The sequence below is a fragment of the Budorcas taxicolor genome, chromosome 11, assembly GCF_023091745.1.
Source record: "Budorcas taxicolor isolate Tak-1 chromosome 11, Takin1.1, whole genome shotgun sequence".
Taxonomy (NCBI): domain Eukaryota; kingdom Metazoa; phylum Chordata; class Mammalia; order Artiodactyla; family Bovidae; genus Budorcas; species Budorcas taxicolor.
Window position 1 is genome coordinate 133499283 of NC_068920.1, and position 25051 is coordinate 133524333.

The window sequence follows — 25051 nt, forward strand, 5'->3', positions numbered from 1 at the left end:
GAGGGAGGAAGCCAGGCCAGGGCTTCGGCAGCGAGAGGCGGTGAGGCGGTAGAGACCAAGGGGCGAAAGCAGTCCCCCCGAGCAACCACTGGGGGACTGCCCTCCTGTGTGTCTGATGAGCAGAGAGAAAGTGTGTTGACCAGGAAGGGAAGGGACCCGCCATGAACTGCCACCTGGGGCCTTTCACCTTCACTCTCACTGGTCTTTACCCCAGGCCTACAAAGGAGGGTGTTATCCCATCTGCATTGTGTGAAAGCTTGCTCTAGAGAAAGTTCCGAACCAGGTGGGAGAGAGAGAGGGTGGTAGCTACTTGATTATTTCCATTTCCTCTGCGATCCAGGAAAGCAGAAATTTCTCTCCTGGAAGAGCCTGGAAAAGGGACAGCCTCTGCAAGGTCTCTGAGCTAGAAGTGTGGTCTTTGGGATGGAAATTTCGTTCAGGACTTGGGGCTATTCCTCTGTGGCCGGTGGGAGGGGCTTTGCTTTTTAACTACTTGTTACATGGGGTCTGTGCTTTTTCTCTCCTTTAGCCCTGGGGCCAGAAGCTAGATATAATGACTTTTACACTTGACGGGCTTCCAGAAATTTGGTCATCCTCAAATTATACTTGAAGAACCCTTATGGAGGCCTGCCCTCAGTTGCAGTTAAAAAAAAAAAGGCAGTCTTTTCTCAACTCACAGGGAAAAGTAAGATAATAGATACATTTTCTCAATCTTAAAGTTGCCGCTAAAATTTATTTAAAAAAATTTTTTTTTTGGCTGCACCATGTGGCATGTGGGATCTTAGTTCCCAAACAAGGATTGAAACCGTGTCCCCTGTGGTGGAAGCACAGAGTCCTAACCACTGGACCACCAGGGAAGTCCCCCCAGCTAAAACTCAGGGTGAGGGATCGGGCACCTCAGGCAGAGCATCGCCAAGGAGCTTAGACTAATTCTGCCTTGGGTCACCTTTGCATCAGCAAGAGGTGGCTTTTGGCTTTTAAAGGACGAGCGAGAATTTAGGGAAAGGGGAGGAAAGGCAAGGTAGAAAGAGACTTACAGTATGTGCAGAAGTTCAGAGGCACAAGGCTGTGTGGTCTTTTCGGGAATGCAGGTCCATGGCGGTGGATGAAGGAGCGCAGGTTGCAGGCTCAGAGCAGCAGGAGGGTGGCTGGGGAGCTGGGCTTGTGTGAAGGCTGTTGGGCTTCACCTGACCCGTCTGCCCCTGGTCCACGTGCCTCGCCTGTAGTGCCTTCTACCCTCAAAATATCCCCCTCGGCTTAATTTCCTTTTCCCATGACCTCCCTGGTCGCTCCACACTGTGAGGTCTGCTCTTTACCATCTGAGTTTACCTGCCACCTTAAGCTTTGGAAAAAAAAAAAACAACCAGAAACTAAGAAGACTTAGAAAATCACAAAATAAATGAAATTTAAAATAACTGGATGAGAAAAATGGGGCATTTCCAACCCCTCTGGCAAGGCTGAAGTGGGGATTCCTCCCTGAGCTGGGATGCTCACGTCTGTCTGTCCCATCTCCTATTCTCTGCACCTCTGTGCTCGTCCTGGGAAGGATTAAATTTTGCCTTAGTCGTGACCAGGCCCTGCAATAGAACCAGCAACAACTCTCCATTGTCTCCCTGTCATGTCAGAAATCCTCTGGCTGTTTCTCGAGACTTTGACCCTCACTGTGACCTCCACAATGGCTGCACCCCCCCCCCCCAAAGCCCCCCACTACCATTCTCTAATAGAACAGTCCCTGTGAGAGACTGGTCTCCCCTTTCTGCTTCCTTTCTGCTATACTTTTCCCTTTTCATTCTTCAGGGTTGAGTCCGAGAGCTGCTGCCTCCTCCAAGAAGCTCTCTGGGATCTCTCCAGTCCACACTGCCCTCTTCCCTTCTCTGCACTCCTGTAGTCCTTACTGTTAATATTGTTGGGTTTAGCAGTCAGTTATATTTCATAGAGTACTTTTCACTAACTCTTACATGTTATGTCTTTACCAGTTATGCCAAACCTGATAATTGGGCAGGGAGAACAGGCTCTGTGAATAGCTGTTGGTTGGCTAAGCAGTTGGGAGGTGGGTAAATATGAGACAACTTCTCAGGGAGCTCGGGCCCAGGCCATTGGTTTCTGGTGGTGCTGACAAGTGTACCCGGAGAATAGTGTGAGGCTGGAGGACTGAGGGCAGGCTCCCACGGGTAAGGCGGTGCCTGAGTCTCTTCCATCCCACGTTCCTGCTGTCCCGTCTGGTTCTCCACTGTGCTTGAGCCAAGGGGCACCTACCTTGGCCTGGCAGAACTAGCCCAGGGTGGGGTGTGGGGAGGAGAGACGAGAGGCACCTTCCCCCAAAGGAGGGCAGTTCCAGACTCTTCTTTCTGTTTTCAGAACAGCGTGGCCCTGAAGGAGCACTTTAGGCTTAGGAAGGGCTTTTCACAGGTGTTACCTCGTTAACCCTCACGAGTGCGAGGCAGAGTTCTGGAACTGTCATCCAGCCAGAGGGCCTGCGGGCTCCCTGTGTGTGTCAGTGCTGTGGTTTTAGGATGCGGTTATAGCCCGGTGATATTATGACTCTTTTTAATGTCTTCGCCCCAACCTATTCTAAGTTGCTTCAGGGTCAGGAAACCATGTCCTGCTGTTCTAGAATCTTGCCTCTTTCCTGGCTCCCAACCCAAATGGAGGGACTCCTGCATCCTCAGACTTACTAGATGTTTCAGTTCAGTTCAGTTCAGTCGCTCAGTCGTGTCCGACTCTTTGTGACCCCATGAATTGCAGCATGCCAGGCCTCCCTGTCCATCACCAACTCCCAGAGTTCACTCAAACTCATATCCATCGAGTCAGTGATGCCATCCAGCCATCTCATCCACTGTTGTCCCCTTCTCCTGCCCCCAATCCCTCCCAGCATCAGTCTTTTCCAATGAGTCAACTCTTTGCAGGAGGTGGCCAAAGTACTGGAGTTTCAGCTTCAGCATCATTCCTTCCAAAGAACACCCAGGACTGATCTCCTTTAGAATGGACTGGTTGGATCTCCTTGCAGTCCAAGGGACTCTCAAGAGTCTTCTCCAACACCACAGTTCAAAAGAATCAATTCTTTGGCGCTCAGCGTTCTTCACGGTCCAACTCTCACATCCATACATGACTACTGGAAAGACCACAGCCTTGACTAGATGGACCTTTGTTGGCAAAGTAATGTCTCTGCTTTTGAATATGCCATCACTTATTAAATACTGATAACAAGTAATCAGGGGCTTCCCAGGTGGTGCTAGTTGTAAAGAGCCCGCCTGCCAATACAGGAGATATGAGATTTGGGTTAGATCCCTGGGTCAGGAAGATCCCCTGGAGGAGGAAATGGCAGCCCACTCCAGTATTCTTGCCTGGACAATTCTATGGACAGAGGAGCCTGGTGGGCCACAGTGTGTGGGGTTGAAGAAGAGTCAGACACGACTAAAGCGACTTAGCGTGCACACAGGCAACAGTCATGTCTGGTGCACATATTCCAGTCTGTCCTCTCCTCCCTTCTCCCTCCTGCACTCAGAGGCCCCTTTTCTCTCCACAGGCAACACAGCCTTCACTTTCCTGGAAGTGAGTCCAGGTGCCAACTTGTCCACTCGCTAGACCCGGGACCTTCTGCATCACTTAACCACCCCATCCCCGCCCCGCTCTCCCGCCACTGCTCCCGCCCCTCAAGCTTAGGTCCCTGCGCTGTTTGTAGACTTTGGCTGTACTCTGCTGTCCTGTGTGCCTCTCATCTTCATGGAACCCCATTCACCAGTGTGTTTTCTGCTTTTGCCCAACCCGAGCTTATTCAGCACAGGCCCTCTGGGCACCTCTGCTCCCAGGGCTTGCCGTTCAGGAGGTACTCTGTAAAAGTTTGCTGAATGAATGAATGACTACTTCTAATCTCAGAGTTGTGTGAGTTAATAGGGGATATATAACATGTACAGCACAGGGCTAAAATATATAGGACATGCATAGTTTTTTAAAACTGATTTTATATAAGTATTACACAAATACATTCTTTAAAAAAAAACAAAAACAACCATCCCTCCCCAGTGACTTTAATTCCCCTACCAGAGGTATCTGGTGCTGTCTCTATCCATCTATGTGTGTGTGTAAATTTATAATTTTGCTTCACAGTTGCTTTTTTTCTCTTTTCCTTTTTTATATAAATAGAACCACACTATAGTTTCGTTTTACAGCTTGGTTTTTCACTTACGATAAGTCTGGGCAATCAAGCCACATAATTACTGTTCTCTTCCACTGTATGGATTACCATGATTTTATTTAACCATTCTCTTATTGGTGGACATTTGTGTGGTTTACAATATTTTACTGCATAAGCACCACAGCAGTGAACATCCCTGGTCATATCTCTGTGTGCATCTGTTTCTCTCAGAGAGATACCTAGAAAGAGAAATGCTGGGTTGAAAGGAATGTGTATTTTGCATTTTATACAGTGTGCCAAATTGTCCTCCAAAAAGGGCAGTGGCAACTTAGGCTCCCGTAAACAGGGTATGAGAAGATTTTCACCTGTGCCAACATCAATATTTTGCTAATCTAATGGGTGGGAAAAACACTATCTTGTTATGATTTTAATTGGCATTTCCCAGATAAGTGAGGTTGGATATCTTTTCATATGCTTATTGGCCATTTGTGCTGCTGCTTCTGTGAGCTGAGCAAATGTTGCTTCCTCTTGCTTTATAACCCTGCAGTCTCAACAGACTGTGCTTCCTGTCGGCCATGGGAAGAACAGCCTCTGAGTGTCCAGCGGGTCATCTCCTGCTGTGCTATAGTCCATTTAATAAGCTATCCCCAAGCACCTTCGGTGTTGGGGGGTTGAGGGTATTGTGGCGGGCACTTTGAGAAGGAGATGAATTAAGTGTGATCTCCTGGGCTTTAGTACAGGAGATGTGAGAAATGGCAACGTAAAGTAGACCTTTAAGGACTAAAACCGAACTATTAGCCAAGTATGTGGGTAGCAGTTTTAGGGGATTCCAACTGACAGACGTTCCTTGCTTATTCACCATATAGTATATAAACTAATGAAAACCCAAACCCTTACACTATGGCCTCAGGAAAAACATTGCCCTTAAAGGAGATGATGCTCTTTAGAGCAGATGTGACAAGTGTGCTTTACCGAATGGCTGAACGAACACCTTTTAAAGGCACTGTTGTGACAGCCTGTAATCAGTAGTGAGTTCCAGGGCTGGCCCTTAGGACAGGCTGTGAAACTGTCATCACAGAGGCGCCTGTTGTCTCTCCAGTGGGTCAGCTGTTCGCCCACTGAAATGTTCACTCCATCTGGGGGAGGGGGGGGGCGGTGGGTACAGAGAGAAGAGTGCTGAGAACAACCCCTACTTTTTAGTGGTGAGAAAACAGTAAGGAGGCCCTGGGTTCAGCAGTGGCCACGTCCACACCTGAAATAGGCCAGACGGGCAGCTTTGTGAGCACCTCCTTCATCTCAGGCAGCTCAGCTGGTAAAAAATCCGCCTGCAATGTGGGAGACCTGGGTTTGATCCCTGGGTTGGGATGATCCCCTGGAGAATGGAAAGGCTACCCACTCCAGTATTCTGGCCTGGAGAATTCCATGGACTGTAGAGTCCATGGAGTCACAAAGAGTCAGACATGACTGACCAACTTTCGCTTTTCACTTCATCTCAGGGACAGTGCCGAGAGCATTAACTTCTACCACAATCCTAATGATAAAGTAATGTTGTATTTCAGGTTTCACAAAATAGAGACCACCCCTGTGGCCCGGCCCAGATCAGAAATCTAAACCTAAGTCAGTGCATGGGATAGGCCGTCCCTGTGTGTGTGTGTGCTCAGTTATGTCTGACTCTTTGCGACCCCATGGACTGTGCCCTCCAGGCTCCTCTGTCCATGGGATTCTCCAGGCAAGAATAGTGGAGTGAGTAGCCAGGGGATTTGCTTCTCCAGGGGATCTTTCGACCCAGGGATTGAACCCTCTGTTTTGTGTTTTGCATCTCCTGCATTGGCAGGCACATTCTTTACCCCTGTGCCACCTGGGAAACCCTAGGTGGTCCATGGGCTAGCCCAGTGGTTAGGAATCCATGCTTCCATATAGGAGGCCGAGGTTTGATCCTCAGTTGGAGAACTAAGATCCTGTATGCCATGCCTCAGCCAAAAAAATTTTTTTTAAATAATAAAGCTAGGTCAGTGCAGGTACGGGAAACTCCTGCTAACTCTTCAGCTCAGTTTAGTGGATTCACTTTCCCCTAGGAAACAAGACTCGCTACCTTATAAGGAAATCCCATCCTTGCTGGCCAATCACGCCCTGTTCCTGTTCCGGATGCCTCCTCTGTCGGTGGGCGGAACTTACGCTGGCCCAGCATCCTTGGGAAGGCGCTCTTGCAGCTCTAAGCCTCTGTACTTCCCCAGTCTGTGGACTGTTTTCCCTTAAATAAAGGACATCAGACTTGTTACTAAATTGTATTATTTTTGTCATTTCACAGGTATACTATTCACAATTACTATAAGTAAGCTAATTTTCGTCCCTATTTTACCACTAGGAAGCTAAGATTCCTGTAGATGAGATAAGAGCCATGTGGACATCCTTGTGGAGAGGCCTTTGGGCTAAACCAGACTCCAGATCGCAGGCTGCTTCCGTTTAGCAAACAACTCCACTAGAACTGTGTCTTCTTGGTTTTCAGTCTTGGCTTCCCCTGAAACTACTGGATAGGGTTGGAGGGAGCTCACTGGCCCAGCTCTCTGTCCCTCCCTCGCCCAGCTCTCTGTCCCTCCCTCGGCTGCAGGTCTTCAGGCCGCAGGGTCTTGCCAGGTTTGGGTCCCTTTCACCCTGGGGACCCCTTCCCTACTTCCTTCTCCACTCCTTTGGTCCTGAGCCCTCGCCCTTGAACTGCTGTTTTTCTCACGATTGGTTTTGATGTTGTGAAATTGGATTAAGTAAATGGAATGAGATTCAGGAGGCCTGGTTTCTGAGTACAGCCTCTGCTGCTGCTGCTGCTGCTGCGTCGCTTCAGTCGTGTCCGACTCTGTGCAACCCCATAGACGGCAGCCGACCAGGCTCCCCCGTCCCTGGGATTCTCCAGGCAAGAACACTGGAGTGGGTTGTCATTTCCTTCTCCAATGCATGAAAGTGAAAAGTGAAAGTGAAGTCGCTCGGTTGTGTCTGACTCTTCGTGACCCTATGGACTACAGCCTACCAGGCTCCTCTGTCCATGGGATTTTCTAGGCAAGAGTACTGGAGTGGGGTGCCATCGCCTTCTCCGGAGTACAGCCTCTACCCAGGATCAATTTGAGAAGGTTGTTCTCCTCTCTGTACTTTAGTTTCCTCGTTTGTAGCAGGGTACAAATGGACCAGATGACCCCTGAGATTCGGAAATAGCATAATTTAAGGGGAGGCGGACTGAAGTCATGAGCTGTAGCTCCCTATGTCTCCTTGTATGGACGTCCTAAATTAAATGTTTGAGTGAATTCTCATACCTCACATATATGCTTCTTTTAGAGGCACATACATAAAGCATCTTAATAAAGATGCTTAGAAAAAACTTTCACAAAATTAATGTTTTGTGCTAGAATCTAGTTTTCCTTTCCTCTTCATGGTGGACCCCTTTTATTGTGTTTGCTGCCAGGATCAGAAATAGTAGGGCTTGCTACTCACCTGGGCAAGGGAGAGGCTTGAAGCCACCACTAAAAAGGTGATGTTGCAAACACAGCCCTGTCTTAACAGGCACATGTTCCTGGGGGCAGTTCCTCAGCCCAGGAACTGCACATCCCTGTTCTGGCTTTGGTCACCAGGTGTCTAGCTAGGTCTGCCCCTTACTGCTCGTTTTCTCTTCTTTAGTCACACAGTCACCCTTCATCATTTTGAGAGTTACAAACCTTGACTGAGCAAATACTTTGAGCTCAGGCTTTCAGAAAACTCCATATTCATCTGGGTCTCTGCCACGTTCCCACATTTTCTAGACACTAAAGAAACACGTTTAAAGGAACATCAGAACCCCACCCTGGCAGCAGTAGGCAGTTAAGTGCTGCAACCCCGTAAGGACTAGGACAGAAATAGGAGGAAAGGAGCCATGGGAGCAGCTAACTAGCCCTGCCCAAGGAGGCCGGGAAGGCCTGCCGTAGAAGAGACACCTTGCAGGCCTGCTCCTGGAATAGGAGTTTGCCTGATGGGAACAGTGGGGGAAGGGCACTGAAAAAAAAAACCCTCTAAAAACCCTCTAAGGATCTAAAAAAAACCCTCTAGGAGTTTGGGATCTAGAGCACCTCAAGATTTCTTGCATTTTTATTTCAGCTTTCAGAAACCACCTCCTGGCCCTCGCTGTGAGGCAAACAGAGAAGATCCAATGGTGCTATTCTCTCTTCTTTGCTTTCATGATCAGAGCATTCGTTAAGGAGGTCCCTGGGATGCTCAAGCAGGGGGCGGGGCGGGGGGGGCGGGGCTCAGCTGGACTGTGTGACTCTGTTAAGGAGCCAGTACTCTAGATGTCGTAAACGGACTTGAGTCTGTATTTACTAAACACACGCAGCGCCATGCTGGCACTGGAGGAGACAGTGGACACAGTCCCTGTCCCAGGGCACACATGGTCTAGAGGAGGAGGTGGGAGTGCCCACCGTGAGCCATAACATCAGATGGAGCATGGGCCTCGGCCTGTGTTTCTGCCACCAAGAGTCTGGTGAGCACAGAGGAGGGCAAGAGAACTTCTGGGGGAACTCCTGGAAGGTTCCCTGGAGGAGATGTCCTTTGAGAATTCCAATAAGGATAAATAAGGAAGGCATTTCAGGAAAAAGAACCACTGAGGGCAAAGATAAAGAGGCATAAAACTTCTGGATTGGTCAGGGAACAGCGTGAGAGCTGGTAACTAGGTGTGGGAGTTGGCAAGGAAGTGTAAGAAGAGAGAAAACTGCAAAGGGAGATGGTCAGATTGTTACCAGCCTCCCTGTCATAGTGAGAAACGTGGGCTTTACTGTGCAGGAGGGAGCTGGAATGTTAGAGAACCAGGTGTGTATTTTGGGAAGGTAACCCTCCCTGGCTGCAATGCAAAGGGACCCAAGGAAGGTTAGAAGGACCAATTAGGAGGGCGTTTCATCTGATTTTGACGAAGGGGCCAGGCAGTGGGAGGCAGACTTGATAGAACTGATACAGTTTGCCTCTGGTTGGAGGGGAGGGAGAAACTGGGCTGGTATTTGGGGGCTGGGGTGAGTGGTCGGTCATGATATGAGCTAGGAAATCCTGAGCTAGGGAGGAAGAGCAGGTTTGGAGCAGGAAGGTGGTATGGACTTACCACTTTCTTACGGATTTATTTTGATGGTCAGAAGCTTTTCATTTGAACGAAGTCCAGTTAACCAAATTCTTCTTTTATTGGAGTGAGTGTGTGTGTGTGATCTCTGAGTTCTCTGCCTACCCTAAAGTCATGAAGATACTCTCTTAGGAGGAGTAAATATATCTGCTTGTCTGGCTGTGTCAGATCTTAGTTCCGGCATGTGGGATCTTTCGTCGCGGCGTGCAGGCTCAGTAGTTGTGGCGGACAGGCCTTGCCATGTGCCACAGGGCTCAAACCCCCGTCCCCTGCATTGGAAGGCGGATTCTTAACTGCTGGACCACCAGGAAGTCCCAGGAGTGGACTTTTAAGTTAGGTTTTGGACAAGCTGCTTTTGAGAAGCCAGCAGGGTGGCTGACAATGGGGAGGGGTTTAGCAGGCACTCAGGAGTCATCCACTAGGAGGGTAAGTGCAGGCTGGCGAGCAGGGAGGGAGGAACCCTGCATTGGAAGGACCAGGGTAGGGAGGGTCAGCTCACCTACCTGGGGCTTCTGGGAGCAACCAGCTGGCAGGAGTTCCAGAACAACTGAAGGACCACTAAAGGCCCCCTTTGCACCTGTCTCTGGAGGCTTTTAAAAGAGTTGCCTTTTAAATAGTACAGAGATTCGCATAAACAGGAGACTGCACTTTTTTATTCCTACTTTTTTTTCCTAATCTGAGTTGAAAGTGAAAAATTAAAAATACATTGCCCATTATTCCTTAACTAAAGAGTCATATAGCATCTGTGAAGAGTTGTTATTAAGGGACGGCAAGTCAGAAAAACAGTAAAATTTGCTCAGAGTGTGCAGTTGGCATGGGAGAGGGGGAGGACCAGGATGGCCAGAGATCTGACGGGTTAGAACTGAGTGACTGACACACACATTCTGGAGCTATGAGGCAGAGACCCTGGTGTGATTCCTGGGAAATCTGACTCTCTAGTCAGATGCCCATGGTTCTGGGGCTTGTGCAAGTTTGAGAACCACCCAGCTTCAGATGATCGGACATAAACCAAACCCGACACAGAAGCGTAGTGAATAGTGGTACTTGCTCAGTTGTGTCCGACTCTTTGCAACCTCATGGACTGTGGCCCGCCAGGCTCCTCTGTGCATGGAATTCTCCAGGCAAGAATACTGGAGTAGGTTGCCACGTCCTTCTCCAGGGGATCTTCCCAAGCTGGGATCGAACCCAGGTCTCCTGCATGGCAGGCAGATTCTTTACCACTTGAGTAAACCAGGAAGCCCCCTGACACGGAGGAGATGCCTCCAGAGATGCATTTATTGTGTCACCCACCACCCTGATAGTGAAGGACAGGGAAGCCTGGCATGTTGCAGTCCACAGAGTTGCAAAGAGTTGGACATGACTTAGCAACCGAACCACCACCATCCGGTCACCCTCGCGGGGTCTCCCTGCACATTCCCATTATTAACCATTGCTCTCTGGGCCCCCCACCCTGGATTCATTACGCTTGGAATTTAGTTCTGGGCCCAGGCGCAGATCTCTCCTAAGGCTGTCCAGGTGACTAAGGGCTTGAAACTCAGACAGTGAACACTGAGCTCTAACGCTGGCACAGCTAGAGAACTGTTTCCCCGTAGAGGCGGGGGGAGAAGACCGGAAAGGACTTGGTGCAGGAATTCAAATGTTTCCTTTGGGATGGAGATGGTAGGCGTTCCTAGTGTTTTCAGCAACGGGTTTACCCCAAGGCTTGTCCGCTGGGTTCCTCCTGGGTCTTCCCTTTGGACCCTGAAACTTGAGAGGGTCTGCATGCCTGAATCTGAATGGTGGTCCCTGAGGTCCCTCCCTTTGACCCCTGGAGCCTGGGGTGGGGGAGGGGAAGAGAAAGCAACCCTGGCAGTTCAGGTTTACTTGGTTTCTTTGGACCCACACCCCCCAGGTATAAAATTAACAAGTCTCCCCAGAGTCTAGTTTCTAAAGCAAAGTGACTGTATGTGGTCAAGCTAACTTGTCGAAAGGTTCTTTCCAAACCTCTTACATGATATGCCCTCCTGACTTCCTTTGACCTTACCTGTAATACTCAGCAGATATCTGTGGTCCCATCGGACTGATTAAGAAACTAAGATCCAAAGAAGCTAGGCACTTACCGAAAGCTTTGTCATCAGCTGTGATCCTCTGCTCCCATCCTGCCCCTTCTGTTCTTTTTCCTGGCAAGGGGCAGGTGAGACCTGGGGACCTGCAGCACCACCGCCTCCACCCTTGCTCCCTGCCCACAGCCTGCTCACAGGCAGGGCCGTGCTCACCCTGCAGCTCCCGGTTAGGGGCTGGAAGTGATGGGGCGGGAGAGTCGGGTTTGTGGAGAAGCCTTCCTCTTAAGGAGCAGACCTGGAGCCGTCGGGAAAGAGGGGTCAGATGGGCGAGGGCAGAAAGGAGGCTGCAGCTGAGGCTTCGGGAGCTGCTGGCAGGTCTGGCGAGTTGAGACTTCCAAGCATGTAATGACTGGGAAGGGACGGGGGAGCCAGGAAGGAAGGGATGGGAGAACCAGGGAGAGAGGCAGAAGAGATGGAGACGTGAGGGGTCAGCGAGGAGGTGGCTCCCAGACCCTGCATTTTACTCTGGATCAGATGTTTGTCATCAGTGGAATGTAGAACAGGCAGGAGGCCCTGGGCGGCTCGCCTCCCTAACAGGTGTGCACACAGCTGTGCTTGTGCATCTCTCTGGGAAGCTAACGCAATTGCAGATGCCCCCAAAGATCTGCCGTCTGAGCAACCTGGGAGGCTGGGCCCTGTCCTGGCTCACCGTCTCTCATCTTCCCTGTCTTCCTGCCTTGACTGGTCCCGGCCGCCTCAGATTTCCTTCAGCACATGGAGAAAGCATCTCTACCACATAATTTACCATCTAATTGCATGCTGTCTTGAATGAGGGCTGTGGCTTCACGTGCGGTGGGTCCTGGGCACACAATTAGGCTGTGAGGAGTAACAGGAGGGAGGTCAGCTCCTGCACTGGCTCCGCCCCCTCCCTCCCCCAACTCCCAATCCCCCTCCCCCATGTGCTCCCCCACCCCGCCCCCCGCCCCAACCCACCCTGCCCCTGCTGGTGTGGTGCTGCTGCTGGATGCTAGGGTTTTGGTGTGAATCAGGCAGGCTCAGAGGTTGGCTCCTGGATAAAGCGCAGCCTCCTTACAGTTCTGAGAGTAGACTAGATCAGCAGGGGTGAGGGGTTTTGAGGGGGTGGGCTGCCCCTGCCTCATGGCCTTTGCCTAAAGATGAGCCTCTCTTGGGCCCAGGTTTGGGGATGGCACCAAGCCCAACCAGGCCAGTACACTGCAGTTTCCATGGTGACCCTTTTGGTTTCCTTACGAAGGAGGATGGATTTCCTCTTTCAGTCCAGGTCGTCTGCCTGGGCCGCCACCACTCTGAAGCACTCTGGGGACCAGGCTGTCCAGCTCCACTCCCCTCCACTTTCTGCCAGATGGGACAGTTTGTGGAGAGGCTCAGTTTTAAGTCACAGTCCAATATCAGACATCAGCATGTTCTGGTTTGAAGGGGGAGCAAGAGAGACAGGCCCAGGAGAGGGGGTGACTCCCCTTCTTCTACCTCCCCCTCCTCAGTTTTGACCCTTTGGGTGGGCTCAGTACCCTGCAGGCCTGTTTCCTCATTTGTAACAGCCAGGGCCCTCGGTGATCTCCATACCTGGTTGGAAGCAGAATCACTTAGGGGGAGGGGGTTTTAATAGATTCCTGGGCTCTACCCCAAGCCAGCTCATCGCCATAGGTGGGCCTAGGAATCTGTATGTTTAAAAACCTCCTTGGGTGATCCTGATACAAATGAGTTTGAGATTCTCCTGTCAAGGTGACCTCTGAGGCCCCCACAGGAAGGAAAGGAAGCTCTGCCTTGTGCTGAGGACTGACTGGCCTTTCTGGGGTCCCTGGAGCTTCCGAAGAGCCCATCGTAGGTCACTCTTGTCAGGAAGCTGGTGTTTCCTAGTCACACTGGCTAAGCCAAGACCAGGCCCCCACCTTTTCCCCACAGGAGAAGCCAGGAGAGAGAGGATTGGGGGGTGGGGGGGAGGTTGCCATAACAACCAGCTCCAGGCAGAGGCCTCCCTTCCAGGGGCTGGTACTTCACCCCAGCAATGGTGGTTTCCATGGAGATGGGTTACTGAGGGACAGGGGGAACATTTGCCCCACTTAGTGTATTAGTCAGGAGCTGCCAGAAGGCAGAACCATCTCTAGGTGGGAGCCTTGGACCCCTGTCAACTTTGAGTCCCCCCCGCCCAACCCGACTGTGGCCTCTGCTCTCTGGGTGCAGGTCTGACGCTTTCTCCCCGCTTGGTTGCTCTCTCTGTGACTGGTCTCCCTAGCAACAAGTCCTGCTAACTCCTTGCTGTTGGCTCTGTGGCTATTTTTAGCTTCCCTGCCAGCAGCCCAGTCCTGGTCATTTGCTTGCAACCTCCATGTGGATTGCAGGGGAGCAGGAAAACAAAGATTCCCGGCCTCTTTTGGCAGCCGTGGACCCAAACCTCTTAAGCACCTATCGGAACTTTGCTGTGGAAAGTATTTGCCCCCATTTGGGAACTTGGTCAGTAGACTCCAGATGAGGCTCTGGAGACAGTGTTGGATTCAGTTTAGCAAACACTGCTTTAATCTTCTACAGTGTGCAAGAGGCTCTGGTCCACACTGCTTCCACGAGAACCCGAGTGAGAGCCGGGCCCTGCCCTCTAGGGATTTTTAATCTTGTGAAGAGGAAAGAGGAGTACACCTTAGTCCAAGCAAAGATCGGCAGGTGCTAGGAGAGGATTACAAGGTGCTCTGGGAGTATGGGAGAGGAGGCGGGACAAGGTAACTTTAAGGGTGAGGGGCCAGAGCAGCACTGTCCAGGAGAATGTTCCGCAATGACAGAAATGTTCTAAAATCTGTGCCCTCCGCTACAGTAGTCCCCCTCAGCCACATGGGCTCTTGGACACTTGGGATGTGGCTAGTGCAACGAGGAACTGAATTTTCATTTTTATCTAATTTCAATGAATTTAAATGGTTTTGTGCAGCCAGTGGCTCTCTCACTGGCCAAGTCAGGTCTAGAGAAACCTTCATGGTGGAGGTAACTGGTGAATTGGGCTGAGAAAGATAGGTAGGCTTTTGACTGGTGGAAGGTGAAGGGGAGGAGCAAGGAACGGCATGAGCAAAGGCATGGAGGCAGGGAAAGGGCATATTTGGGAAACAGCAAGTGGGTGGGCTGAGTGTAGGTTGTGTGAGGTAAGGGCTGCAGATGGTGGGGGCCTTAAGTGCCATGCAAGGAGCGCAGGATGTAATCAGCAGGTGGTCAGAGGTCTGCTGTGTATCATGGAGGCTTCTGAGCTATAGGTGGAAGGGCAGGATTGGAAGAGACATCCATCTTGACCTTGTGGTTCTTGTCTAGATAAGTTCTCATTTGTCATGGGGGCAGTGGGAATGTTTGTGTGTCAAGAAATGCACAGTGTCTACCAATATGTGGCTTTGTAGATGGCTTCCCAGGGATCCTGGCTCCTCCAATTTTGAGTTCAGGGACTTAGGTGCTAAAACGTCCTGTTCAATGGACGCCACATAACCTCCCCACCTCCCACCAGCACCGGATTTTATGACAAAGCATGCTTCAGAACGCTGAACTTCGAGTTAAAATCAGTCAGGCATTCCCACTTGCACCCGTGGGAGCTGCTGCTCCTGGGGGGAGGATCACGACTTAGCATCTCATCTCCGCTCCACAAGCTGGAAAGTCAGCTTCACAGCGCTCCCTACACTCATGCTCCCAGAGATAGGGGTGAGGCTCACACCCGGATGCTCAGTTTACAGATTTATAATAGGACTTGTCCTTCCAACACAGATCCATCCAAGTGCTTGTCCCCATTTTATCTGGCAACTTACCGGTATCAGAGTCACTGGAAAATGTAATCAAAGTTAGAAGTTTGCTTGATGAACACAGGATCAGTGCTGAGTCAGGTGTCCTTAAGAGGTATTTTCATCAGGCCTGTTGGAGCACTGCAATCTGCCTGCCAAACAGGAAATACGCCCTCTCTTTCAGGTTGCCCTCTCTTTTGGACCATGCTGGATACTCCCTCTCCAATGCTTCTTTTAGGCTCTTGACATCCACCAGATCTTCTTTTCATCCAGGGGTTCCTCCTTTCAACATACTTTTAGAACACGTCCAAGAACCTGGCTCATTTTACGTGGCTCTGCTATTTTAGGTTGACTATCTTTATCTTGATCAAAAGACCTATCCCAATAACTACCCTGGGCGGGTTACTTTGGAAGGTCGAGAACATATATGACCTGAGGATCCTAGAAGGCTGCCCTGGTTTTTTCCTGACCTTTGGCTAAAGTCACTTCTTAGCCTAGATCCTGGGATCGCTTCTGCTTTGAGGTCTCTGTGCCCACCAAGTACAAGGTAGACACAGATCTCAGTCTGAGTGACTCACTGTGTAGAAAAGGGGAACCTTTCCCCTTGGTGTAGCTATAGGAGAGGGGTGGTGCTTTAAGTAATAAGAGGACACCTTTGAGTTGAGCTTCCTTTTTGCTTAAGTTGGGAGCTATGTGGAAGAGGTAAGATTTGGGCTTAATTTTACTAAGCCCAATTTTTTATTGAGGTATAGTTGATTTACAGTATTATGTTTCAGGCGTACAACATAGCGATTCACAATTTGTAAAGATTATACTCCATTTATAGTTATTATGGGGTTCTCTGGTAGCTGAGCTGGTAAAGAATCCCCCTGCAATGCAGGAGACCCCGGTTCGATTCCTGGATGGGGAAGATCTCCTGGAGAAGGGATAGGTTACCCACTCTAGTATTCTTGGGCTTCCCTGGTGGCTCAGACAGTAAAGAATCCACCTGCAGTGCAGGAGACCTGATTTAATCACGGGGTTGGGAAGATTCCCCTGGATGAAGGGAATGGCTACTACCCACTCCAGTATTCTTGCCTGGAGAATTCCATGGACAGAGGAACCTGGCAGGTTATAGTCCATGGGGTCACAGAGTTGCACATGACTGAGTGACATACACACAGACAGTTATTATAAAATATTAACTATATTCCTTGTGCTGCATATCCTTATAGTTTATGTTAAACAATAGTGTGTACCTCTTAATTCCCTTCTTTTATCTTGCCCCTCCCCCCCAATTCGAGCTTAATTTTAGAGAATGAGAATAAGTAAGTTTGGCAGCTGGAGGGAGAAGGCACTTTTTGAGTGGGCCAAGGGAAAGCAAAACTGATGGTCCTGATCCGTTCTGACACTTTTGAGTCCTGGCTGCATACACAGGTGTCATTACTTATTGAAGACCAAGACCCTGGAATGTAGAGTCTAAATGTTTACCCACATAACAATAGAAAGAGAGATGTCATAGGTGAGATAGTGTTTTTAAGGAGCTGGCCAAGCCAGATCAGAAACTTCATTTTGAGAGGATGCCTGGGGTGAGGTCTAAAGTGGCCTGTTAACAGGGCCTGGATGCCGGGGAGGCATGAGTGAGAGAAGCCAAGCAAGTCCTATTACATTCCTCAAAGGGTGAGAGCAGGCAAGAGGTATAAAAGCATGGAAACTGTACCAAGCAGGTACCTTGATTGGGCTGAAAGATGGCTAAGAGCAGACTAGGGCCTTTGTTATGTGGAAGGGCTCCTCTTTGCTGTAGAGGTTCTGGGTCTCAGTCAGGGCTGGGAGGGGGTTTGTACGGCTTGGGTGTTCTGTGGAGAAGGCTCTCTGATGTGGGGTCCTCTTCCCTTTTCAGAGCCTTCTTGTTCTCTGGTGGCCCCCAGGAGGGTGCTGAGCCCTGGCAAGGATGGTGGGTTCTCCTCACAGCACATCTTTTGACCTCATTATACCAGCACCTGTTCCAGCTGGTTTGTTCCCACTGTCTGTGGCTGAAAGGCAGGCACCTGGGGGCATTATCTCCTTGAGATGCTGGTATCCTGGGCCTGGGAGGGCAGATGTCATCACTCCTGTTTTGCAAGTGAAAAAAAACTTCTTGGAGTTAAGTGGCTTGTTCAAGGTCACAGGGACAGAACCAGAACTCCAGTCCTGATCTATCGAGCAGTGCAGCCGGCCACACAGCCATTTCCCACTGGGACATTTACTCTTGGTTCCCCTGCTCTGCCTTTTAATTCATCTTGCAAACTGAAACCACACTGATCTTTTTCCAAAATACCCATTCACCTTATGTCAGAAAACCTGCCGTTACTCTTCACTGCAATAGGATATATCCACTGACATCTCTTCTCTGCACTTTCGCTTTAGTTGTATTGAGGGGATGGGAGGTGGAGGTGGGCAAGGGTTTTCCTCCCTTTCCAGCCTAACATCTCTTATTTCCTACCTGGCCAGCCTCAATCCAGATCTGATTCATCCTCCAGGTTCAGTCTCTGCTCCACATTAATCTCATTAACCTTATTTATCACTCATACTACTTGTTTTTGGTTGGCTTCCAAGCCATCCTGGCCCATTGGACTTGGTATTGGTGGTATAGTTCTCTAGAGATGCTTTTCAATGACCTTTTCCAATTACTCCAAGTCTAGTTGAATTTGTTAGCTCCTTGAAGGCAGTGTCTGCTTCTGGGTTGTTGCGGGGGTGGGAGGGTGGGCAGGGTGTGGAGGGACAGAGAGTGAGTGTGTGTGTGTGTATATATATATATGTATATATTTTCTTAGTGGGGAGGGGCCTCTGCTCAGGAGGAGGGAGCATGAAATGGTTGAAGGTGCAACTGGAGGCTCCACCTGGAGGCTCCAGAGGAAGAATGGAGTCTTGAGCTGCAGATGTTAGTGCTGCGAATGGAGGTGTTATATTTTTGCACTCCTCCCCACCCCACCCCCAACCCTGCACCTTGCAAACAGGAAAAATGAGACATAGAAAGCAGACCTAGAATGACCCAGGGGACCCAAGAACTTGGCTAGGAAGTTATTTTCTAAGCCTGAACTCCTCACGCCACGCTAAGGCACCACTCTATCCACGGGCAGTGTGAAGAGGAGACCTCCCCCACCCTTCTCGCCGCCCCCCACCCCCCACCCAAGTTCTCGTTCTGGAGCGCTCCCGGTTTTGTGCGGGCGCTTTCTGTCCCGCTGTGTGCTTTGAATTTTCCTTCAGCTTCCTGGGCCTCTCCGCTCACTTGTAAGCTTTTCCTTTTTTCTTTTTGGTTGCGCTGCGGAGAGACTCACTTTTAACAACTTTCTCCTGGCTGTCCCAGACGGTCCGAAAGCTCCTCTTTCCTTTCGTCTGCGCTCCCGGTTCTCGGGGCGCTCGCAGCTTACCTCCGCAGCTGGAGCGCAGCGCCTTCCCTCCCGACCCCCGTCCTTCCCTCCCCGCGCAGCCCGCGGGCTCCCCGCCTCGCCCCCGGCTCCGCGCCGGGTTCGGGCCGAGTTGGGGCGGGGGCAGGGACAGGGAAGGCCGAGCGGTGGGATGGGGCGGGCGCCGCCTCCGGCCTGGCTTGGGCGGGGCCCCAGGAATGGGCGGAGGCCCAGCCGCGCCCCCAGGCCCCAGCGCCGGCCCGCGCCCCTCGGACCGGAGGAGAGGGGCTGGCCCACTGCCAGCGTCTGAGAGTCGGCCCCCTCCCCCGGCCCGCTCGCAGCCAACCAGGCACTCCAGCGGGGCCCACGTGACCTGGAGTTCTAGACAAAGAAAATGTTCAATCCCTCCCCCCCACCTCCCCCCTCCCCCTCTCTCTGGCCCCCTCCGCCCCCCAGCCCCATCGCCCCCTTCCCCTCCCCCCAGACGGGCAGCTACTTACAGAGCTTCAGGGCCGGGGCTCACACCTGAGCTGGACCACCGAGGGGCTGCACCTGGCCTTATGGGTAGGTTCCTGGACGGAGCCCTGGGGAAACTGGGGGCGGGGAGGCGGCAGGGGCTGGTGGGAGGATCTCTGGGCCTGCAGCCCTCTGGGTTGAGAAGAGTCAAGTCTGCCTCCCCGGCCCGCGGGAGCTGGCTCCCCTGCCTGGCCTGAGTTCTGGAGATGCTGAGTTACTGCCGTCCCACCCACTCTCTGCTCAGGAGCCCCAAGCCCCACTCCTCCCTGCTCTCAGGTGGGACCTAGTGGCTCCGGGGCCAGGAAGAGCAGCCCTGGCCTGAGCCTGGAGCAGTGGTCCGCGAAGGCTGGGGGCAGACTCCGGCCCGTGGAGTTGAGCTGGAGGCAGCGGTTTTGCTGAGCTGGCTGGCAGATGGGTTGTTGGCGTTTCCTGGCTGACCTGTGTTCCTGGCTAATGGACCACGCTGTCCTCAGGCCGTGCCAACCTTGTGGACTCCCAAGAGGGATGGTCTCCTCTCCTGTGTGTTCCTGGGAGCCACCGTTAGGCCACCAGAAAGAAGTGGTGTTGGAGTGGGAGGGAGCACTGGGACCCTAACACGGGGCTGTGGGGTGGCCTTATGCCGGCTTGGGATGGCAGAGGCACTGGAAACAGCCCTGGGTCTGCTGCCCCAGCGGGCGTCCGCCTGGGTCCCTGGACCTCTGACCTTTGGCATGGGAAGCAGCCTGAGTCCGGAGGGAGGTGGAGGCGGGACAGCTGCCGGAAGACATGGGGGACTGGACGGGGAGGCCTTGCCTCCACCAGAGTGGAGTTGCCAGTGGCTCTCCAGGCTGAACAAACTCCAGGCCAAGTGGCCTCCCGGGTGGCCTGTAGTGGAGCTGCAGTGGTGTCTTCATCCTGCCCACTCTCTTGGCTACTCTGGCCTGGGACCTTCTGAACTCAGGTGGCGGGGAGGTGTGTAGGAGCTGTTAGCCCCAGAGCCCAAGCCCAGAGTTAATTAACCCTTATTTCTCCTATTGTCTGCCCGGGGAGGAGGGTTGGCACAAACGTGGAAGCCCAGCCCTCCCTCACTGCCCTAGGCAAGTCTATTCTAATTAGCCCCTCCCCCACCCAGCCACCCTCTCGCCCCTTCTTCCCCTTTCCTCTTGCCTCCTGCTGCTAACCCACCCACCCCCCCTTCTTCCTTCCCCCACTCCTGCTGGCCGGGTCCTGTTGGAGGCCCCTTCCTCCTCCTCTGCTTGCCAGACCATGCTGGATGCATGTTCTCCTGCACCTACTGGGTTGGGGGCGCTTAACAGCCATCAGCAGCATCCTCTGACAAGCTGGGGGAAGTTGTGGGGGAAGAAGAATGTTCAGGAACTTGCTTTGGAGGGGGTGAGAAGAGAGACAAAGGGGCTGAGGGGGAGTCAGGAGGGTGGTGGCAGGCACGACTCCCTTCTAGACTAGGGGAAGCGGAGGGGGGTGCCCGGCGTGCCCCCCAACCAATGCTGCTGACTGTAGATCCGTTGCCATCTGCACACCTTGTTCTGGCTGAGGGGGCCATCACCCCTAGAAACTGGGGCTTTGGGTCATCCAAGGCAGCACCCTGGTGTAGATCAGCATCCGTGCCTGAAGTTCACGGAGGAGCGCGTGGTGGAGGGAAGGGAGCAGAGACGGCGAGGCACACTTATATCTGAGCACATCTGGTACTGGGATAGTGCTGCTGCAGCTGACAGTTCTAGAGAAGAAGCCCTCTCCCCCCAGGACTTGAGTGCACACCTAGACACACCTTCCTGTAGGGGAGGAAGAGGTAGATAATTGATTTAGGTTGGGGTGGGGCAAAGTCCCCAGGTGAGAGTGGGGCTGGGGAGGGAGGAGCAGTAACCCTGCATTCTCCCGCCCCCTGGTCTCCAAGGGCTCATTCTTCCAGCTGTTCGTGCTTTGGGGGCAAAGGATGCTTTATCCCACTGTAGAATTTGAGTTAGAGAAAGAACTAGGACTTCCATCCTCAGGTTTTAGGAATTGCCACAAGCAGCAGGTTTGGTTTGTGGCTAGGAGGCAAAGACTTGAAGATAGAACAAAATAAAATGAATCTAAGAGACAGTAGACCCTTGAGCTGTTCTAACCTGGAACCTGGGGATCCATGGATAGGTTTCAGAGAGTCCTTAGAATTCCTGGTACATGCATAAATCATATTTTTAAACCAGTCAGAAAAGGTTAACAGCAACCCTTCAGTTCAAACTCCTTTTTTAGGTGGAGCAACTCAAGGGACTGCTCCAAAGTCAGCTATTAATTAGTAGCAAGGCTAAGACAGGAATGTAAATGCTGTGACTTCCAGCTTGGAGGTCTTGTACTCCAGGTAATCTTGAGGCTGGGTTTGTATTCACAGCTCTAAACTCTCAGGGAAAGTGTTATTTTGATGATGGGATTTTTTTTTTCCCCCCTGAATCTGGTGTGGTGAAAATGGGGGCAGAGCCTTGAAGTTTCAGGGCCACGTGTCCTAGATTCGATAGTTGGGGTGAGGTTAGGTGGAATGCCCCTCAGAGCTAACTCTCAGGCATTTCATCCTCTGTAGGGTGATGGGAGGGCTTCCCTGGTGGCTCAGTTTTAAAGAATTCTCCTGCCAGTGCAGGAGATGCAGGAGACGTGGGTTTGATCCCTGGGTTGGGAAGATCCCCCTGGCGAAGGAAATGGTACCCCCACACCATCATTCTTGCCTGGGAAATCCCACGGAGAGAGGATTCTGGTGGGCTACAGTCCATGAGGTCGCAAAGAGTCGGATACGACTTAGCGACTAAACAGCAAAGGCTGTGGGAATCCTGGAGCAGGTTTCGAGAAGGAAGGGGCCTGTGGTCACAGCTTGAGAGAGGAGCATGAAACAGTGAAAGGATGGAGGCTGTTGAGATTGGGCAAGTCCCTGGGATTGTCAGTGGGATGGCAGAGAGGATGCCTGGCTGTACTGTGGACTCTCTAAATGACTGTTGAAAGAATGAATATATTGATGGATCTGAAAAGGTGCACATAGAAAGAAGGCGTAGAATCTGGTGACCAAGTAAGTTAGATATAATCCTGAGAACTCCAGGATGGCGTGTGAGCAGGAGAGCAGGCAAGCTCTTCTGGGTCTTGTGGTGGTGGTTGAGCAGATGGGAAAAGAACAAAGCACTCTGAACACAAAATAGTGATTTCATTGTTAGGCATCACAGCAAAACTAGAATTGTGTGGAAGCCAAGACCAGGAATAGAAGGGGTCGACTACCCAGGAAAACTGTGGAGAAAAGGACAAGAGAATCTGTTTCTAGACTGGGGAGTAAGAGAAGAAAGGACGAAACCAAGGTCTGTGCCTAATCTTAGGTGCACACACAAGGTCTGTGCCTAACCTTGGTATCTAAACAGAATAGTCTCTGAATATAATTGATGCATATCAGAGGGTGGGCAACGGATGATGCTGACCATTGAGGAAGATTAGCTGAGGGAGGAAGATTTCCTAAGAGGCAGAAGAGAAGGCTGGAATTGAGCCAAGTGATTGAGTTCACCTCTCAACTGCAGATCTTTCTGTTTTCCACGGCAAGCCCGTTGAGTTGATGAGGGAACTTCTGTCTCTAGCCCCGGACCTTCTGTCATGATCTCCAGACCATGGAGAGATGGAGAAGTGCCCCTTGAGTATCAGATCAAGGTAACTTCTGTTCCTTGTTTCCCCAGGCTGAGAAGAAAGCCAAGGTGATCGCAGTAATGAATGCTGTTGAAGAAAACCAGGGGTCCACCGAGTCTCAGAAGGTGGAGGAGGCCAGTCCTCCCGCTGTGCAGCAGCCCACCGACCCTGCGTCCCCCACAGTGGCCACCACGCCTGAGCCCGTGGGCGCCGATGCCGGGGACAAGAACGCCACCAAAGCAGCTGACGATGAACCGGAGTACGAGGTGAGCCGCTGGCTTCTTCACCTGCCTCGTCCGGCTCCTTCTGTCCTGCTCTTTCTACCTGACCCCACGTCTCTTGGTCTCTCCAGTCTTGCTCTGTCCATTCCGATGGAGCTCCCTCCCGGCTGTCGTGACCCTCAGACGTCCAGGGCTGGGGTGCTGTGGGGGGAAGCAGGGTGGCAGGGCCTTGTGACCACCCTGTAATGACTTCTGCTCCTTGGGGCTCCAGGACGGCCGGGGCTTTGGCATTGGGGAGCTGGTGTGGGGGAAACTGCGGGGCTTCTCCTGGTGGCCAGGCCGCATTGTGTCTTGGTGGATGACGGGCCGGAGCCGAGCAGCGGAAGGCACTCGTTGGGTCATGTGGTTCGGCGACGGCAAGTTCTCAGTGGTGAGTCCGGGGTTCGGTGGTGGCCTGGGGAGTGGGGATGGGAAGGGGTCTTGGTCCCAGGGTCTCTGGTTTCGGCTGGGGGTGTGGTTGGAGTGGGATCATAGGAGAGGGAGCTGTGTTCATCCCCACTCTGCAAATGTGTGGTTGGAAAAGTCCCCAGAGGTAATTAGGTTGCACTTGGAGAGCTCGGCTGCCTTCCAGGAACCCTTTACCCGGAATGCCCTTCCACGTGCATCAGGTCCTCCCCGCACCTGGGGCTGGACTCTTTCTTTGCATTCTGTGATTACTTATTGGTGCATCTGGTCCTCTTGAGGGCAGAGGCGGGTCTTACTGTCCCCCCCACCCCACCATGCCCCCCCACCCCACCATGCCCCCCCACCCCACCATGCCAGGCATGTGGTGGGTGCTTGATGAACTTGGGAAGAGGTGCAAATGAGGCGGGTTGTGCCTCCAGGTGTGCGTGGAGAAGCTGATGCCGCTGAGCTCCTTCTGCAGTGCTTTCCACCAGGCCACCTACAACAAGCAGCCCATGTACCGCAAGGCCATCTATGAGGTCCTGCAGGTCAGTGCTCCTCCAAGGGGCTCAGTGGTGGGCGGCGGGTCGGGGTGGGCTCCGTCTGGGGGCTGGAGCCCAGGGTTAGGCTTGGGCAGAGGGTCCACCTGTGAGGCCCTTTGGCCTCCTCTCGTCACTTGCCCCCTTTCTGCACCTTCTCCCGCATCTTGGCTGAGCCCACCTTCGCTACTCTCCTGACAGCCTCCCCCACACGTGTTGCCCCCAGGTGGCCAGCAGCCGAGCGGGGAAGCTGTTTCCAATGTGCCATGACAGCGACGAGAGCGACACTGCCAAGGCCGTGGAGGTGCAAAACAAACAGATGATCGAGTGGGCCCTGGGAGGGTTCCAGCCCTCTGGCCCCAAGGGCCTGGAGCCCCCAGAAGGTACATGCAGGTGCACCAGCAACTCCGCGCCTGGGCTGGGGGAGCCATGCTTGGAGGGGGGGCCTACCAGGTCTCTCTCCCATCACAGTGACCTGTGGGAATGCTACCGTCCCCATCTCCCTGGGGTCAGGGTAGGGGCAGGGCTGCTCTGGGACTCCGAATGACCTGTTCCCCATTGGCTTGCGGGCCCGGAGTTGGGAGTAGGAACAAGTTAGGGACCAGGCTGCACCCCCTTGTTGTTGTAGGCAGATGTACAGGGGAGGGAGCTGGGGTTCCTTGTCAGCGGTAACCGTGGTCTCCTCACCTGCTTCCCTGATCCAGAGGAGAAGAACCCCTACAAAGAAGTTTACACAGACATGTGGGTTGAACCCGAGGCAGCTGCCTATGCGCCGCCCCCACCAGCCAAAAAGCCCCGAAAGAGCACAACGGAGAAGCCTAAGGTCAAGGAGATCATTGATGAGCGCACAAGAGGTAGTGGGCCTGGCTGTGGAGGGCGGGGCCCCTGGAGGGCGTGGTGGGGTGGGGCTGGCATTCAGAGGGGTGGGCGTGGCCCTCGAGGGCCCCTCTAATCCCGAGCTCACTCTCCTCCCCTCCCAGAGCGGCTGGTGTACGAGGTACGGCAGAAGTGCCGGAACATCGAGGGTGAGTCCTGAGGGGCTGCTGGGTGTTGACTCTGGGAAGTCAGTTATCTGTTGTATGTGGGCCGGGTGTGAGGGCCCGTGGGGTGGACGTGAGGCCCACAGGTGGTGGCCGGCACAGAGCAGTAAGGTACCAGGGAACATCCGCTGTCGTGGGCCAGGGGTGCTTGGAGGTGGCTCTGTCCTGTACCTGCCATTGCCTCCAGCCTGCTCAGCACACCCGTGCCTTCCCGGTGCTACAGTCTC

The 25051-nt window shown here is 52.5% G+C and overlaps 1 protein-coding gene across 5 annotated transcripts in view; it reads left to right on the forward strand.

The window, feature by feature from the left end:
* The window catches only part of DNMT3A (DNA methyltransferase 3 alpha), a 103914-nt gene that overhangs the window by 61919 nt on the left and 16944 nt on the right, over positions 1 to 25051 (forward strand). For all 5 annotated transcript variants that reach the window (XR_008200101.1, XR_008200102.1, XM_052647646.1 and 2 more), the window contains exons 7-12: positions 22631 to 22846; positions 23073 to 23231; positions 23686 to 23793; positions 24011 to 24167; positions 24489 to 24638; positions 24765 to 24809. Coding sequence is in view for 3 of the 5 variants with exons in the window: in XM_052647646.1 (XP_052503606.1) it covers positions 22631 to 22846; positions 23073 to 23231; positions 23686 to 23793; positions 24011 to 24167; positions 24489 to 24638; positions 24765 to 24809 (835 nt within the window). In the remaining 2 variants the exon portion in view is untranslated. The remainder of the gene's footprint in view (positions 1 to 22630; positions 22847 to 23072; positions 23232 to 23685; positions 23794 to 24010; positions 24168 to 24488; positions 24639 to 24764; positions 24810 to 25051) is intronic.